This window comes from Leptonychotes weddellii, chromosome 5, assembly GCF_054177405.1.
Source record: "Leptonychotes weddellii isolate Sample4059 chromosome 5, ASM5417740v2, whole genome shotgun sequence".
NCBI lineage: Eukaryota > Metazoa > Chordata > Mammalia > Carnivora > Phocidae > Leptonychotes > Leptonychotes weddellii.
In genome coordinates this window covers 142,925,496-142,939,821 of record NC_138373.1, presented here as the reverse complement: position 1 = coordinate 142,939,821, position 14,326 = coordinate 142,925,496, and the positions used below count along the sequence as shown (strand labels likewise).

The 14,326-nt window shown below is 45.1% G+C and overlaps 1 protein-coding gene across 1 annotated transcript in view; it reads left to right on the top strand.

Moving 5' to 3' along the window:
* Nucleotides 1-14,326, top strand: part of PAH (phenylalanine hydroxylase) — a 65,551-nt gene that overhangs the window by 17,422 nt on the left and 33,803 nt on the right. The window contains exon 3 of the mRNA XM_081822302.1: nucleotides 3,700-3,883. Within this exon, the coding sequence (XP_081678428.1) occupies nucleotides 3,700-3,883 (184 nt within the window). The remainder of the gene's footprint in view (nucleotides 1-3,699; nucleotides 3,884-14,326) is intronic.

Sequence of the window (14,326 nt, the reverse complement as noted above, 5' to 3'; positions counted from 1 at the left end):
ATCATCTGTAGGCCCATCGTCTATAAACTACTACTGTTAACATATTTTAGAGTGATTACTGACACTGCTTTATGCATGTTGTTGTTATTTATTTATTTTTTAAGATTTTATTTATTGGGAAACCTGGGTGGCTCAGTTGGTTAAGCGTCTGCCTTCAGCTCGGGTCATGATCCCAGGGTCCTGGGATCGAGTCCCACATGGGGCTCTCTACTCAGTGGGGAGCCTGCTTCTCCCTCTGCCTGCTGCTCCCCCTGCTTGTGCTCTCTCTTGCTCTCTCTGACAAATAAATAAATAAAATCTATTTGAGAGAGAGAGACAGTGAGCGAGAGAGAGCATGAGCAGGGGTTGGGGACAGAGGGTTGAGGGCCAGAGGGATTTTTTTTTAATTGAAGTATAATTGACATACAATATCCTATCAGTTTCAGATGTACCTCATAGTGATGAGATATTTTTATACATTACAAAATGATCCCCACCATAAGTTTAGTTACCATCTGTCACCAAACAAAGTTATTACAATAGTATTGACTAATTCCCTATGCTGTGCTTTACATGCCCATGACTTATTTTTTTTTGTAACTGGAAGCTTCCACCTGTTAATCCCCTTCACCTATTTCTCCTGCCCCTCCAGCTCCTACCCTCTCTGGTAACCAACCTTTTATATCATGTTGATTGATTTGTGAATGTTACTTACTTTTCAATGGTGGCATAATCTCCACTGAGTGATTCCACTATAATTTTCCTAATTGTTCCCCTATTGTGGGAGGTTAGTTAGTTTATGAATTTTGGTGAATTTTTTCCCCCATAAGTTAGATCTCCAAACCTATAAAAACTGAGTCATGGGGCATATGTTGTTTTATGGCTATTCATAAAGTGAGAGGCTTCTCTCTGGAAGTGCTTTTGTGAAGGGTGGAGTGTGGGTGTTGAACACAACAGCCTATAGTCTGTCTTCCAGCCCTTTCTCCACCTCGCACTTTTCCCACCCCTTCCATCACCTGCTGCACTCTTACAAATAAGCATGCCAGAGGTGTGTCCACTCTTGTTTCTTGGCTTTGCTGTATTTTCTGCTCTAAACAAGATAGGAACTGGTTATCTCTTCCTTTAAACTTTCAACTTAGGCAAATAGTAGGTGGAGCTTCTCTTTCTTTCTGAGCCAAGAAGGATGACATTGCTCTTTGCTTTGTTGAGGAAGTTACCTCTGTTTGGAAAGCTTCAGAGCAACTGCTATCTCTCTGGTCTTCCCTCCTCCACATACACTCTCCCTCTCCTGTTGGGACCCTCACATTGGGGTCCCTGGCCATCACTGTCAAGGCTGGATTGTCTGCAGCTGATGCCCATAAACAATGGCTCTATCATGTGCCCTTGGGGATTATGAGGAAGAAAGTGCAGGAAGAGTACCTGTGTGGGGTTACTTATTATTGTGTTTGCCATACCCAGAGGTTTTCATTTTTAGTGCTTTGCCCACTAGTAATAGTAATGATAAAAGCTGATATTTGCAGAATTCTCATGGTATCCCTGGCAGGAAGACAGTATGGTCAGAACACCAATAACTTTCCAGCCACTTCTGGAAAAGCATCACCATCTCTGATTGCATATTTTACAACTCCCTTAACCTACTCAAAGGTTTGTTGGGAAGGTCACAGAACATAATTCTAAACTGTGAAGTGATAATCAAAACAACAAGATGTCATCGTTGTAATTATCAGTGTTTTCTCTTCAACCATATGCCCTTAACAATCAAGGAGAAAGATATACTTCCTGGGGCACCTGGGTGGCTCTGTTGGTTAAGCGTCCTACTCTTGATTTCAGCTCAGGTCATGATCTCAGGATTGTGAAATTGAGTCCTGCATCAGGCTCCATGCTGGGTATGGAGCCAGCTTGGGATTCTCTCTCTCCCTTTCCCTTTGCCCCTCCCCCCCTAAAAAAATAATACTTCCTGAACTACAATATTGATGAATTTCATTTTTTTGGAATTATAGAATCAGTCAAATTAGATTTTTTTTCAGGTTATACTTTGTTCATTTAAATGTTTGGGATAACCCCTATTAATTATTTATTTTAAGAAAGTGTAGAGCATATTCCTTGGTTTTCTTCACAAAGAATAGTTCTGTCAATGAAATCAGATTTTCTGAGTAAGAAGCAGATGACTACCATGCATTTAAATTTGAGGACCGGGCGCCTGGGTGGCTCAGTCGTTAAGCGTCTGCCTTCGGCTCAGGTCATGATCCCAGGGTCCTGGGATCAAGTCCCACATCGGGCTCCCTGCTCGGCGGGAAGCCTGCTTCTCCCTCTCCCACTCCCCTTGCTTGTGTTCCTGCTCTCGCTATCTCTCTCTCTGTCAGATAAATAAATAAAATCTTAAAAAAAAATAATAAATAAATTTGAGGACCAATTTAAGTAAATGACTTTTTCTTTTTCATGACAAAACCGATGATAGCTAAAACATCACCAGCCAAAGACATGGAAGTTGAGTAGCTATAGTGATTATTATTTTTTTTGGCGTTTAATAAAACCCACATATACATGAATCTTCCCTTCTCAATGAGGCCTCTTATGTCCCCCTTATTTAGTTCTACAATTTGTCCTCACTTTCCCCCAGGACTGCCTATCCCCTTCACCCTGCTCTGCTTTGTGTTTTTTCCCTTGGGCTTTTTCATTACAGTCATTATAAAATAATACATAAATCAGTTATCTTTTATGTTTGTTATTTGTCTCCCCCAAACTTAAATGTAAGCTTTAGAAAGGAAACTATCTTGGTCTGTTTTGTTTACTGATGTATACCAACCACCTGGAAGGATGATCAGTACCTAGGAGGTGCTACCTATATTTGTTGCATAACCTGAATGAAAAGTAATTATATAAAAATATGAATGGTAGCTATACTACCGTTTTTATACCAGCTAATTTTTATTAGCTAATTGTTACTGAGCATTTACCATGTACCCGGGGTTATGCATACACCTATCAAGCAATGCTCCCAACAAATTTATGAAGCAGGTATCATTAATACTGTTAAATTACAGATGGAAAAACTGAGCATTAGAAACATAAAAGTAAATTGTCTAATCTTACAATCCATATGAGAACTTTGATTTAAACCCAATAAGCCTGATTCCCGGGGACCCTATTTAAGCTGGGCAATGTTGCTTCTGTATTATCAATTTACTGAGGTATTATTATTGAGATTCCAACGGATTTCATTTGGGAAAGGAGGTTTCCCTATGTAAACATTTTTGCCAAACTGCTGCCCTAGGCATTTGAACCAAACCAAAATCTTAGGTTTGCAACTCTAGGCCTTTAGCAGATTTCCATGTGATTAAATTCTGTAGCATTTGCACTATTTCCTGCACCTTTTATTACTTGGTTTTGCACAGACAAGTAAACAACTTTTGTTACTTTAAGGACTTTCTTCTACTCTTTTATATAAAAAAAGTCCTGTTCCTCCTCTCTCCGCATTTTATTGTGTTGCGTGTTTTGCTCTGGTTTTATGTGTGTGTGTGTTTGTTTGTTTTTTCAAGTAGGCTCCACGCTGGGCATGGAGCCCAGTGTGGGCTCATGACCCTGAGATCAAGACCTGAGCTGAGACGAAGAGCAGGTTGCTTACCCGACTGAGCCACCTAGGCATCCCCCTAGGTTGTGTGTTTTGTCTGTGTTAATTCCAGTGACTGTCCCCTTCACACTCCCACTTCTCTTTTCTAGGAGAATGATATAAACCTGACCCACATTGAATCCAGACCTTCATGTTTAAAGAAAGATGAGTATGAATTTTTTACCTCTCTGGATAAAGGTAGCATGCCTGTCCTGGCAAACATCATCAAGATCTTGAGGCATGACATTGGTGCCACTGTCCATGAGCTTTCCCGAGATAAGACAAAAGACACAGGTAAGAAACAGAAGGATTTTGCAACACAAGCAACTTGACATTTTCTTCAAAAAATACTGGCAAAAATAGTGTCTATCCTGGTAGACCACTGTGGGGGACTAAGCTGGAGGAGGTATGTTAGGGACCTAGAGGTGTACCTAGCACATTTTAGACATTTAATAAATGTGCTTTCTTCACTTCCTCAAGACAGCTATTTCTTATATTAGTAATTTTCTTTCTTTTGCTGCAATTTTATATATTCTAAATTTTAGCAATCATGAATAAAGCAATTATGAACATTCATGGGCAGGTTTTTGTGTAGACATGAAATTTTAACTCATTTGGGTAAATACTTAGGAGTGTGATTGCTGAGATGAACTTTTTTTTTCCTAAATAATCAAAACACTTTTTTCTACCGTAAAATCAAAAAAAAATTTTTTTTTTTTTTTTTGCCAGAACAGTGAAGACTTTGGGTCAAGAGAGTTTCAAGCTCTGTAGCTGAAAATAACATTTTAGTTGGCAGAGATGCCTTAAAATGAGAGAACACCCACCTCTTTGCACAGGCCATTGAAACATTTTCTAAAAGATACCCGCAAGGCCTTCCTAGGCGATCTCTCTTCTTTTTCTGCCCTCATTCTCCTGTGGCTGTTACCAAGACAAGGAAGTTTATTCCCGGATTCTGCCCCTGCAGAGCGTAGAAAGCCAAGCCCATGGGCTCAGGTCACTGAGGGGCAGGCACTTGGAATTCCTCCTCAGATCAACCCTTTTTGCCTTCCTTCCCTTCCACCTCCCGAGCTGCTTTGCTGATGAACGCCCTCTCTTGCTTTTCCGGCCACCTGCTCCCAACAGGAGCTGCAGGCCCTCAGGACAAAGGGCCTGCCGGATCCTGGGGCAAACTCTGCCTCTGCTTGGAGCAGGTGGAGGCTGGGCCAGCTGGGGTCCTGGGGTAGGAAATCAAAGCAATTGATGAGCAGGCAGGCAGCTCCTTGGGGAGCCAGGGAAGACATATGTAGATCAACTGAAGGGCGGGCAGCCTGAATTGGAGGCTCAGAAAGGAGGTTTTTAATGGAAACACGCAAGGATAGTTAGGAGTCCTGACTCTGGAACTAGGGCACACCACACTTGGTGTGACTTTAGGCAAATGACTACCCTTCATAATCTCCCACGGTATCAAACGAACAAAAGTCTCTGCCTCGTAGGATTGATGAAATAATGCCGGTGGAGCTTTGACGATGTTTAAGGGCTTAATAGATGTTCTCTATTCTTACCATTACCATCATTGTTATTATAAATCATGACCCCGGCACAGAAGCCATGAAAAGCCAGCCTGTACACAACAACTTTTTCAGGGATTCTGAGAACTGGCAAATGACCTCAGAGGTCGTGCAGTCCAACAGACTCCTTAATTTTTCATTGTAAAAAACAGAGGCCATGACTTGCCTTAAGGCACAGAGTGAATTCGGTGCAGTTGTGAGTAAGCCTGTGTCAAGCCTCACTCTGCACCAGGCATTGTGATAGGATCTGGGGGGAGAAAGGCTCAACACTACCCGTTCTGATGGCGCTCACGGGCTGACAAGCGTGAGGAGACACCCAAGTGAATACAGTCCAGGGACAGGTGTTGTCATGAGGGCAAGGTGATGGAATCTGGCAGGGGGCTGACATTTGAAACTGGGTTGACATTTGCCCTAGTGAAGACAACCCTGGTAGAATTGACCCTTGAAAACAACACGTGTCTCATTTTATTTATTCGTGTGGTTGATCATCCCAGCCCCTACAGGCCACCCCTCCCCGACACAGTTTCCTGACCCCCGTGTCCACGGAACAGAGCGGTTGTTCAGGGTGCTGGCCGTGCTCAAACAGCACAGTCTCGCCCCTGCAGAGAGGGGTGGCTCTTTGGGTTTCTCAGTTTTTTGAACTGGAGTCTGGGCCCAGAAACAGATCTTTCTGGGGAAAACAACCATCCCTTTGCAGAATTGTTCTTTCCACGGAACTCAGTGGGAGAATGATTAGAGGAAGAAAAGCATCATGGTAGATCTGAACCTTTGATTCTTTCACTCGACAAAAATGCCCCTTTCTTTTGAGGGGCTCAGATCTCGGGAGTGAGTCTGACAGCAGGTTGAAGTGGGAGATCTGAACCCCTCAAATCAATTTGGCTAAACCACTTTCCACTCTTGTTTTTAAACCATTCAAAAGGCCATGTGGGTGATAGAAAATGAAAGTTTTCAGTTTCTTAATTGCTAAAGTTCCCCACCCAAAACAGCTTAAGGGAAGGTTAATTATGGTGACATGTTAAAGAAATCCCATCCTTCTAAAATGCCTCCTGGAGAAGCTGATGTGACTTTAATAGGATTTTAATCCAGAGAGTCTTTTGAATACTTGAGGTCTATTCTCTTGCTATCCTCTCTCCTGATGACCTCAAATCCTTCTTCAACCCAACATGAAAGAGCATTAATATCTTCCATCGATCAATCTACTAATCCTTTTACCTTTCCCTTTGAGTCTTCTGCATGACATTACGTTTGGGAGGGGATGGAGAATTCCTACATGGGGGCAGAATGCAGCCAGGAGAAGCAGACGGACAGAATGTCTTGGCTAGACGGAGGTATAGGATTATCACCTTTTGAGAAATTTATCCGATTGGAGTTATTTTCCGAGAGCGAATGGACATCTGGTGGATTTTGCTCAAGCTGTGGTAATTATAAGAGTTCTGCAGTGGGGGCGAAGGGGGTCCACGCTGCCAGTACAACTGTATTTTCTGTGGGGGAACGGAAGGGCTATTTATCTATTTCTTCATCTATGCATCTGTCCGTCTGTCTGTTTAGCTATGTTGCTATCTGTCTGGCCTGGGGGCTCTTACAATTTTGCTTTTCCATTTGGATTGAATCCTGAAGCAGTGATGTAAGGGAAACAGTTATTGTGAGAAGACACGCGCAGCATCATGACACTCATTGCTTCCCCCTCACACACCCCTCCCCGCTGCCAGCCCTGTCTTCCTGCCCCCTTGCTGCTCCTGTGGTGCTACCCTGATGCTCAGGGCCCAGGTAGGGCTGAGGTTTCAGATCACCTGTTGGGGGACTAAAGCTAGAATTCCTTGGAGGAGCCTGGAAGACCCCTGGGATTGTGGGCAAGATGGTACATATGCATGTGCATGCATATTTTTAGAGTGATTTTCAAAGGGATCATGGTTCCCAAGGAGCTGAGGACCCTTAGAGAGAAGGTGCTTAGGGCTATAGGGGGCTCCAGATGGCTGGGGGGTTCCCCATGCCCACCACTCATGCCCGCCTTTCCTCTCTCCCTTCTTCTGCTCTTCTGTTCTGTGCTGCCCTCTTCCCTTTGTCCTCTTCTTGGTTCCAAACCTTCTCCTGAACATTCAGCTTTGCCCCAAGGGCACCTCTCAGGGCTCAAGGTGCTTGTTTGTGGCCCTGGGTCTTCAGGAGACAAGGGATCTGCATGTTTATAAAAACACAGGACTGACAGCCTTTTTCAGTACACCTGGATGCTTGCTGGATGCGTTGATGTTGTCATAAGTCATGACAGCTGGGGATGAGACTTTTTTCTCAGCGGCATGCCTCACTGGTACAAGCAGACCCACAGCTAAGAGGATAAGCCAAAGCAGGGGGTGTGTACCAAGCCCAGAGCTGGAAGCAGAGCTGGTGGTGTTGGTATGGGGCTCGCTCCCTTGCAGTCTGTTAGAGGCAGCTCTATTCACTGGTGAGGGGAGATCCAGGGCAAATGTTATTTCTAGAGCCCAGGCCATTTGCCAGGTCGCAGGGCTTCAAGCTAAGGAAGATCATAAATTTATAAGCAGACTCTGTTTCTAAGAGGGATCCCTTATTTGCATGCCCAACCCAGTGTTTTCAAAGTTCTTTCCTATTAGGTTGTTTCGTTTAAGCTTTGCAACAGCCAACTCAGATAGCTAGAGCAAGAAGCTAACAGTATTCTCATTTTCAATATGAGACACAGTGCTCCTTTGGAACAATGAAGATTCCACAATCCATGTGGCCCTTCAAGTTTACCCTGTCAAATACCTTTTCTCTGTGTGACAGGTGTGATAGGAGGTGATAAGAGAATATGAAATGATTGTAACAATGTTGATTTGCCATTCATGTTGGGTTGAGGGAGCATGATAGTGATTCAGAAAAAGCCATGAATTTAGAGTCAAGAATTAGGACTTGGACTCCTATTCTGTGTACTGCCAACCAGATTTGAATCCCATCTTACCCCCTGACAGCTGGGTGACCTCATTATCTCTTGTTCCTCATATGTGAAATAGAGCTAAGACCAACTTGGCCACTTTCTAGGGCTTATGAGGAAGGTCATACAAGAGACTCTGAAGGTTATGGTGTTTGATAGATTGAGCTTGCTTGAGTTGAATAGCCCTTGAATTTAGACATCCTTAAGCCTCAGTAGGGAGGGGCTCTATGATCCACAACACCAGCCAACTATTAGGCTATGTGGCACCACCAGTTGCGTGGATATGGACACGGGCCAGGCTAACATATAGGGAGTTGGTGGCAGCCACACCCTCACTGGGTCCAACTTCACCTGGCAGGTGGGGAGACAGCTTCATGTGTGGGATGATGTGAGGGGTCTGGGAATGACCTATCAGTTCCAAATATTACTTCCTGTGAATGTGCTTTTGATGCCTACTCTTATCCACTTGGCTGTGTGTTATACTGGAAATGGTACTGGTCTAAGAGATAGAAGGCCAGCTTCTCATGCAGGTTCCTTCCTTCTTCCTCTCTCCCTCTCTTCTCGCTTCCTTCTTTCTTTTCTTCTCCTCTTCCTTACCCTTCTAGCAACACCCATGACCCAAACCAGTATCCTCTTTTTTGTTTTCATTCTCTTTGAAAATTTTGTAGCATTTAACCATGGATTAATCATTTAATCCATGATACCCCTGGAATTCTCTCTTTCCTTAGTATTTTATAAATTATGTGGCTCTTACTTATTAAAATACTGACTCTTGAGGGTTTCTTTCTTTTTCCTTCACTACTCCTTCTCAAAGACCACAGTCAGCTTTGCTGACCTTCTTTTTCATCCACATTTATGCCCTAATTCAGTTAATCATTCATTTGTGTAACTTATATTCATTGAACACCCATTCAGTGTCAGCCACAGGATAGGGATGCAGTAGGGAAGAAGACACACATGGTGCCTAGACTCATGTTTCTTATAATCTAGTAGGTAGTTCCTATGTGGCATGAGATATGCAGGAATAGGAAAGTGTGGTTTGCATCAGGAGCTCTTAGGACGTACACTGAAGCCAGTCTGGGGCATGGTAGGGAGAAGGGGGGAGCAGGGTCAGGGAGGGACACCTGGAGGGAGACAGACATAATATGCGAGAGGCTTTCAAGGTAGATTGCCCATAACTCCAGTTGTAAGTGGCAGGTACTCAGACTGAGTGCAATGTAAGCTTTCAGGAACCAGAACTCTGTATCTGGGGATATAGTTGGCAACTTGCCAGTAGATATGTTTATAAGATACGTGACATCTTCAAAAGGATACTGGGAGGATAGTTCGGTTTAGGATGGTGATTGGAATAAAGGATGCTGCGGGTCATTCTTTTATTTATTCATGATTTCACACATATCCATTCATTCGTTCCATCATTGATTTATTTCAACACATTTTTACCTCTTTACTTCATGCTAAAGCCCTTTTATTTGTCTGGTTTTTATTCTATTTTAACATGTGAATGGAGAGTTCAAATGCTTTGCCTGTCACGTCACTGATAGAAGTGAGCCCTGAACCCACCATTCCTCTGCTCTGTCCAGGAGGAAGGAACTAGTTTGGCACCAACAGCCAGAATTTGGTTCACCTATTCTTGCCAAGACCTTCCTGAGGGGCATCCTTTCTCTGGAAAGAAAGTAGAAGCTCCTTGGGGCGCCTGGTCATGATCCCAGGATTCTGGGATCGAGCCCCCCATGGGGCTCCTTACTAAATAGGGAGCCTGCTTCTCCCTCTCTCTTTGCCCACTGCTCCCCCTGCTTGTGTTCTCTCTCTGTCAAATAAATAAATAAATAAAATCTTAAAAAAAAGTAGAAGCTCCTTAAAAGAGAAAAGTAAAACCCTCAAAAGACTTCATCTTACAGGATGTTGGCATATTACCCTTCTCCTTTTGGGGGAGCTGTTGGGATCAGCACACCAATGCTTCCCAAGAGGCTGGGGGCCTTTGCCTCAGAGGAGACATCCAGGAGCCTGGAAGGAAGGGTTGAGAACATTCTTCTATTCTGGGCCCAGGAAAGGAGGATTTATTGCCCTCCCTGAGACAGGCTGGAGGCAGAAGTCTGGAGCAAGACTGGGTGCCTTGCTGGCTAGACCCTGGGGCTGGTGGATGTTTGGTGGAGGGAGGGAGTTAATGGGACTCAGCCTGCACCTTAAACTGCTATAAATTTAATAGGCCTTCTCTGATCCATTGGCCAGGAAGCAGGCTCCCGCCAGGCCTATGGGGGCCTCTTGCTCAGGAGCCTCCTGAGCCAGCCACCCCTCGGCGTCCGGGCTGAGCAGTTGACCCTGACTTAATGAGACCACGACGTGGGTGTCCAGGGTCAGCTCTCCTGCAGGCTGCTTCCCTTGGAGCCAAATCAATATTTATTAATGATCTGCCCCCCTCCAGTGCCTCTGGCTTCACAGAGGGCCTCTGTTGCACCAGCCTGCCCAAGTCATTCATTAACGCTGAGCCCAGCGGCCCGTGAGGCAGTTGAGGGGCCCACAGAGGCCAGCCCACCGCGGAGATATTTGCAAAGGTCATTAATGAGCTAATCTGATTTAACTTTTCAAGACGAAGGCCTGGGTCATCAGGGTCAGTCTCTATTCCCAGCACTGTGCCAGGGTTGGGGAGAGGCCCGGCACCGCCACTGAAGAAGATAAAGGAAATGTGAGGGTGGCTTTGAAGAGCTGAGAACTTCAGTGTTAAAAAGTTACTACCCTTAAATCCAGGGAGGGTTGGGATGGGAGATGGGGAGGCCCTGGGGCTGTCCTAGGGGTTTTCTCCAAGCCCTTTAGATTCCTGCTTTAGTTCATCACCTCTTTTCTGTCTCCAGATGGGAGATTAGGAATCTAAAATCAACCCTCTGCTGCCCCCCACCTTATTCTAAGCCTGCCGAGCAGAGCAGTTCTCAGAGTCCTCATTCCGCAGTGAGCTCAGTGATCTTAACCAAGTTCCTTCCCCTCTTTGAGCCTCAGTTTGCTCATCAGAAAAGCAGAAATGATGTCTACCCCCTAGCATTGCTTTGAGAATTAAAACAATGGAAGTAATGCGCTTAGCATTGTATCTGGTGCATCCTAAGCTCTCAAAAAATTAACTTCAAAGGAAAAAAGGTAGCTATAACTTTTGGCTGGGGAAATTGGAAGATCCCAGGTTCACAGGTATGAACTCTGACCCTGCCACCAGTGGCCTCTGTGGCAGTCCTTAACCAGAGACGTGTCTCTGGGTTTTCTTTGTGAGGTTCAAGTGTAAGGATGGCAGATGGACCTACTGCAAGTCAGTCGCTTCTCACCCCAACCAAGGAAGCAGGCCAGGAATTGGTTGTCTCTCCCATTTAACAGAGGAGAAGCCAGAGTCTCAGGAATCAAGTCACTTGCTCAGAGTCACAGAGTTTGTGGGTGGGAGAGATGAAACTTGGACATAGACCTGCCAGCTTCAGGCCCAGGATGTGCAAACCTTTTGCACAGGATAAGGTGCAGGCTTTACAGGTGGGCTTGCAACCAGTCCACCTTCCCTGGAGCCTCTCATCCTCACCAACTCTTGGGCCAGGTGAATGTCTTCAACTGCAGATGAAGGACCCCTGTTTCTGCAGGCCACCAGCTCCATCAAGGGTGAGGTGACAAGAATGGCTGGAGTCTACCAACTGTAGGCTTCCGCTGTTCTCTGTCCATCCTTGTGGGGTTCCAGCCTTGATCTCCTCCATTTTACACTGGTTTTCCCTTCTGTCTCCTGCCCTGGGGACTTCAAGCTCCGGCATCACACAGGAGGTTAACGGTCTTACAGGTGCATAGAAACAAATACAGATATGTAGATATAGGGACATGCAGTGGTTCTGCCTCTCTGAACTCTGAGATACACGCCTACCTGCATATATGAGTATGTATGATATACATATACAAATATATGTGTAGTATTGAAAGAAGTAAATACGATAGACTGTAAAACAAAGTGTAGGCTTCATACAAAAAGGTAAAGGCTTGGTCCTGTTTTGTCTGGGGTCCTCTGTAGTCTCCTTCCCTTTAGTACCTGGGTCTTCACACTGCTTGCTTCATGGCCAAAGTTACCAAGTAGCAGAGGCAAGATTTGGACTCAGGTGATTTGGCTCTGAAGTCTGTATGATTAGCCCACCAAGCTTTGCTGCTTCTCCAACCTGGCTGTGTTCTGGGCCTTTTCTGGGTGGTGACCAGAGGTCCCTGGACAGGGGTGAGCATCCCACAGCCTTGCAGTGCTGTCTGGGGGTCCCTCACAGTATCTGTGACAAGGGCTTGGGGCTTGGTGGGCTGCTCCCACCTTTATCTCCTCTTTGCCAAGACTTGAATCCTTTGAGGTTTTGCAATCTTCTCACGTTCTTTGATTTTTTTTTCTTTTCCACCTAGAGGTCTGAACTAAGCCAATTGGTCCAACTAGTGTTCCCCCTTTGGAAGAGCTAAAAAAAACAAAACCCCCAGAGCTGAAAAAAATGCCGGTTCTGCTGCCCTCTGGCGTTCAGTGGGGAGACGGCCGCACACACAGCTCTGAATGCAGGTGGGGCAAAAACACTTGTATCTGTGGAGTAGAGCCTACTTCCTTTGGTGAGAGGAGAAGGGGAAATGGGAGGTGCCATGCATTTTGGGGGCCGAACAAACGCAGTGACTGTATTTCCAGAAGCAAGCAAGATGGACACACTGACTGAGCTAGAAGTATATTTTCACATCCCCTCTGGCCAGCCTCAGCCCTTCACAGCATTCTGGTAGGGCTTGAAATACAACACCCAAAAGGGATTACAGCAACAAGTGAATCCAATACCCCACGTTGTATAGAAGGGGGAAACTGAGGCCCAAGATTAGAAAGCCTGTTAGTACCAGAGCTTGACTGTGCACGGGCTTCTGACCCCAGTCTCCCTTCTCTCCTCTTCCTCTTCCTCTTCCTCTCCCTCCTTCCTTTCTTCTTCCTCCTCCTTTTTCCCTTCCTCATCCTCCTCTTCTTCTTCCTCTTCCTTCTTTTTCTTCCTTTTTTGTCACCATGATTAAATTCTTCATCACCCTCATGGTTAGTACAGAAAAGCACTTACAGTGGACCATTCACTGTGCTGAGATGCGTCACATTTGCTCTAGTATTTAATTCATGCAAAAATGAAGTAATATAGAAAGATGATTCTAATCCATATTGTGGATAAAACACTAAAGCTCGGAGAGATGAAATACTTGCTCAATTACACAACAAAGTAAGTAGCGGATTTTCTAGTCTCGCCTGAAGACTTTCTACTCTGCTCTCTAAGCTAAGGTCAGGGTTAACAAAAATTCCCAGGAGCTTGCAAGTGAACAGTAACAATATTTACTATGTACCAGTACTGTTCTTAGTGAACACACATATTCACTTGCTTAATTTTATACTGTTCCAATCAAGTAGTACGGTATAGTGCTATCATTATCCCCATTTTTACAGTTAGGGAGACTGAGGAACAAAGATGTTTCCAATTTTGTTCTGGGTGCCACAGATAGTAAGTACAGAGACAGCATTACAGCCGGAGGTGGACGGCCCTGTTGTGCTGGGTCTTGATGATTGCCGGACTGACTCTCCCTGAGACAAACGGGGAGCCAGTTCTGGGCTAAGGACGGACCCTGGCTATCCCAGATCCCCTTGAGCTATGGCAAGGCAGTGGCAGGGCACCAAGACCCTCCCTCTGGGGTCTGGAGTCACAGAATGATATATGAAATAGTATCCCCCTCCCTCTCCATCTTCTTACCCCACTTTCTTCTTCAAGAGCGTCCTGGCATTGTTATCTATTTAAATGTATTTATTATTTCTTTCTGGCCGCCCACTCCCACTAAAACGTAAGCACCGCAGAGGTGAAGACTCCCTCAGTGTCTAGTGCCCTAGTAGTAGGTGCTGAATATCTATTTGTGGAATCTATTTCGACAAGGTGAAGGGTGCCCCAAGTCAGAAGGTTGGTGACAGCAACACAAGGCTGGCTTGCCCTGTCTCTGGGGGCAACTGTGACTGCTGGAATTATGGATGATTCTCAGGCAAGAGAGAGAACGAATGAGTGGGGAAGGGGTGCCCTGGAAGAGAGGTGATGGGATGGTGACATTCTGGGGAAGCCAGAAAGGTCTCAGAGGGGATCCTGAGCCCTGGCTGACTACAGTAGATGTCCTTTCTCAAGTCCTTCCAAACCTGAGTAAGGAATAGACCCCATTTTCAGTGCTGACAACAGAGGTCTATTGTACAAGATAAAGCAGTGGGCTCAAGAAGAAAAAAAAGCCTGGAGAATGTTC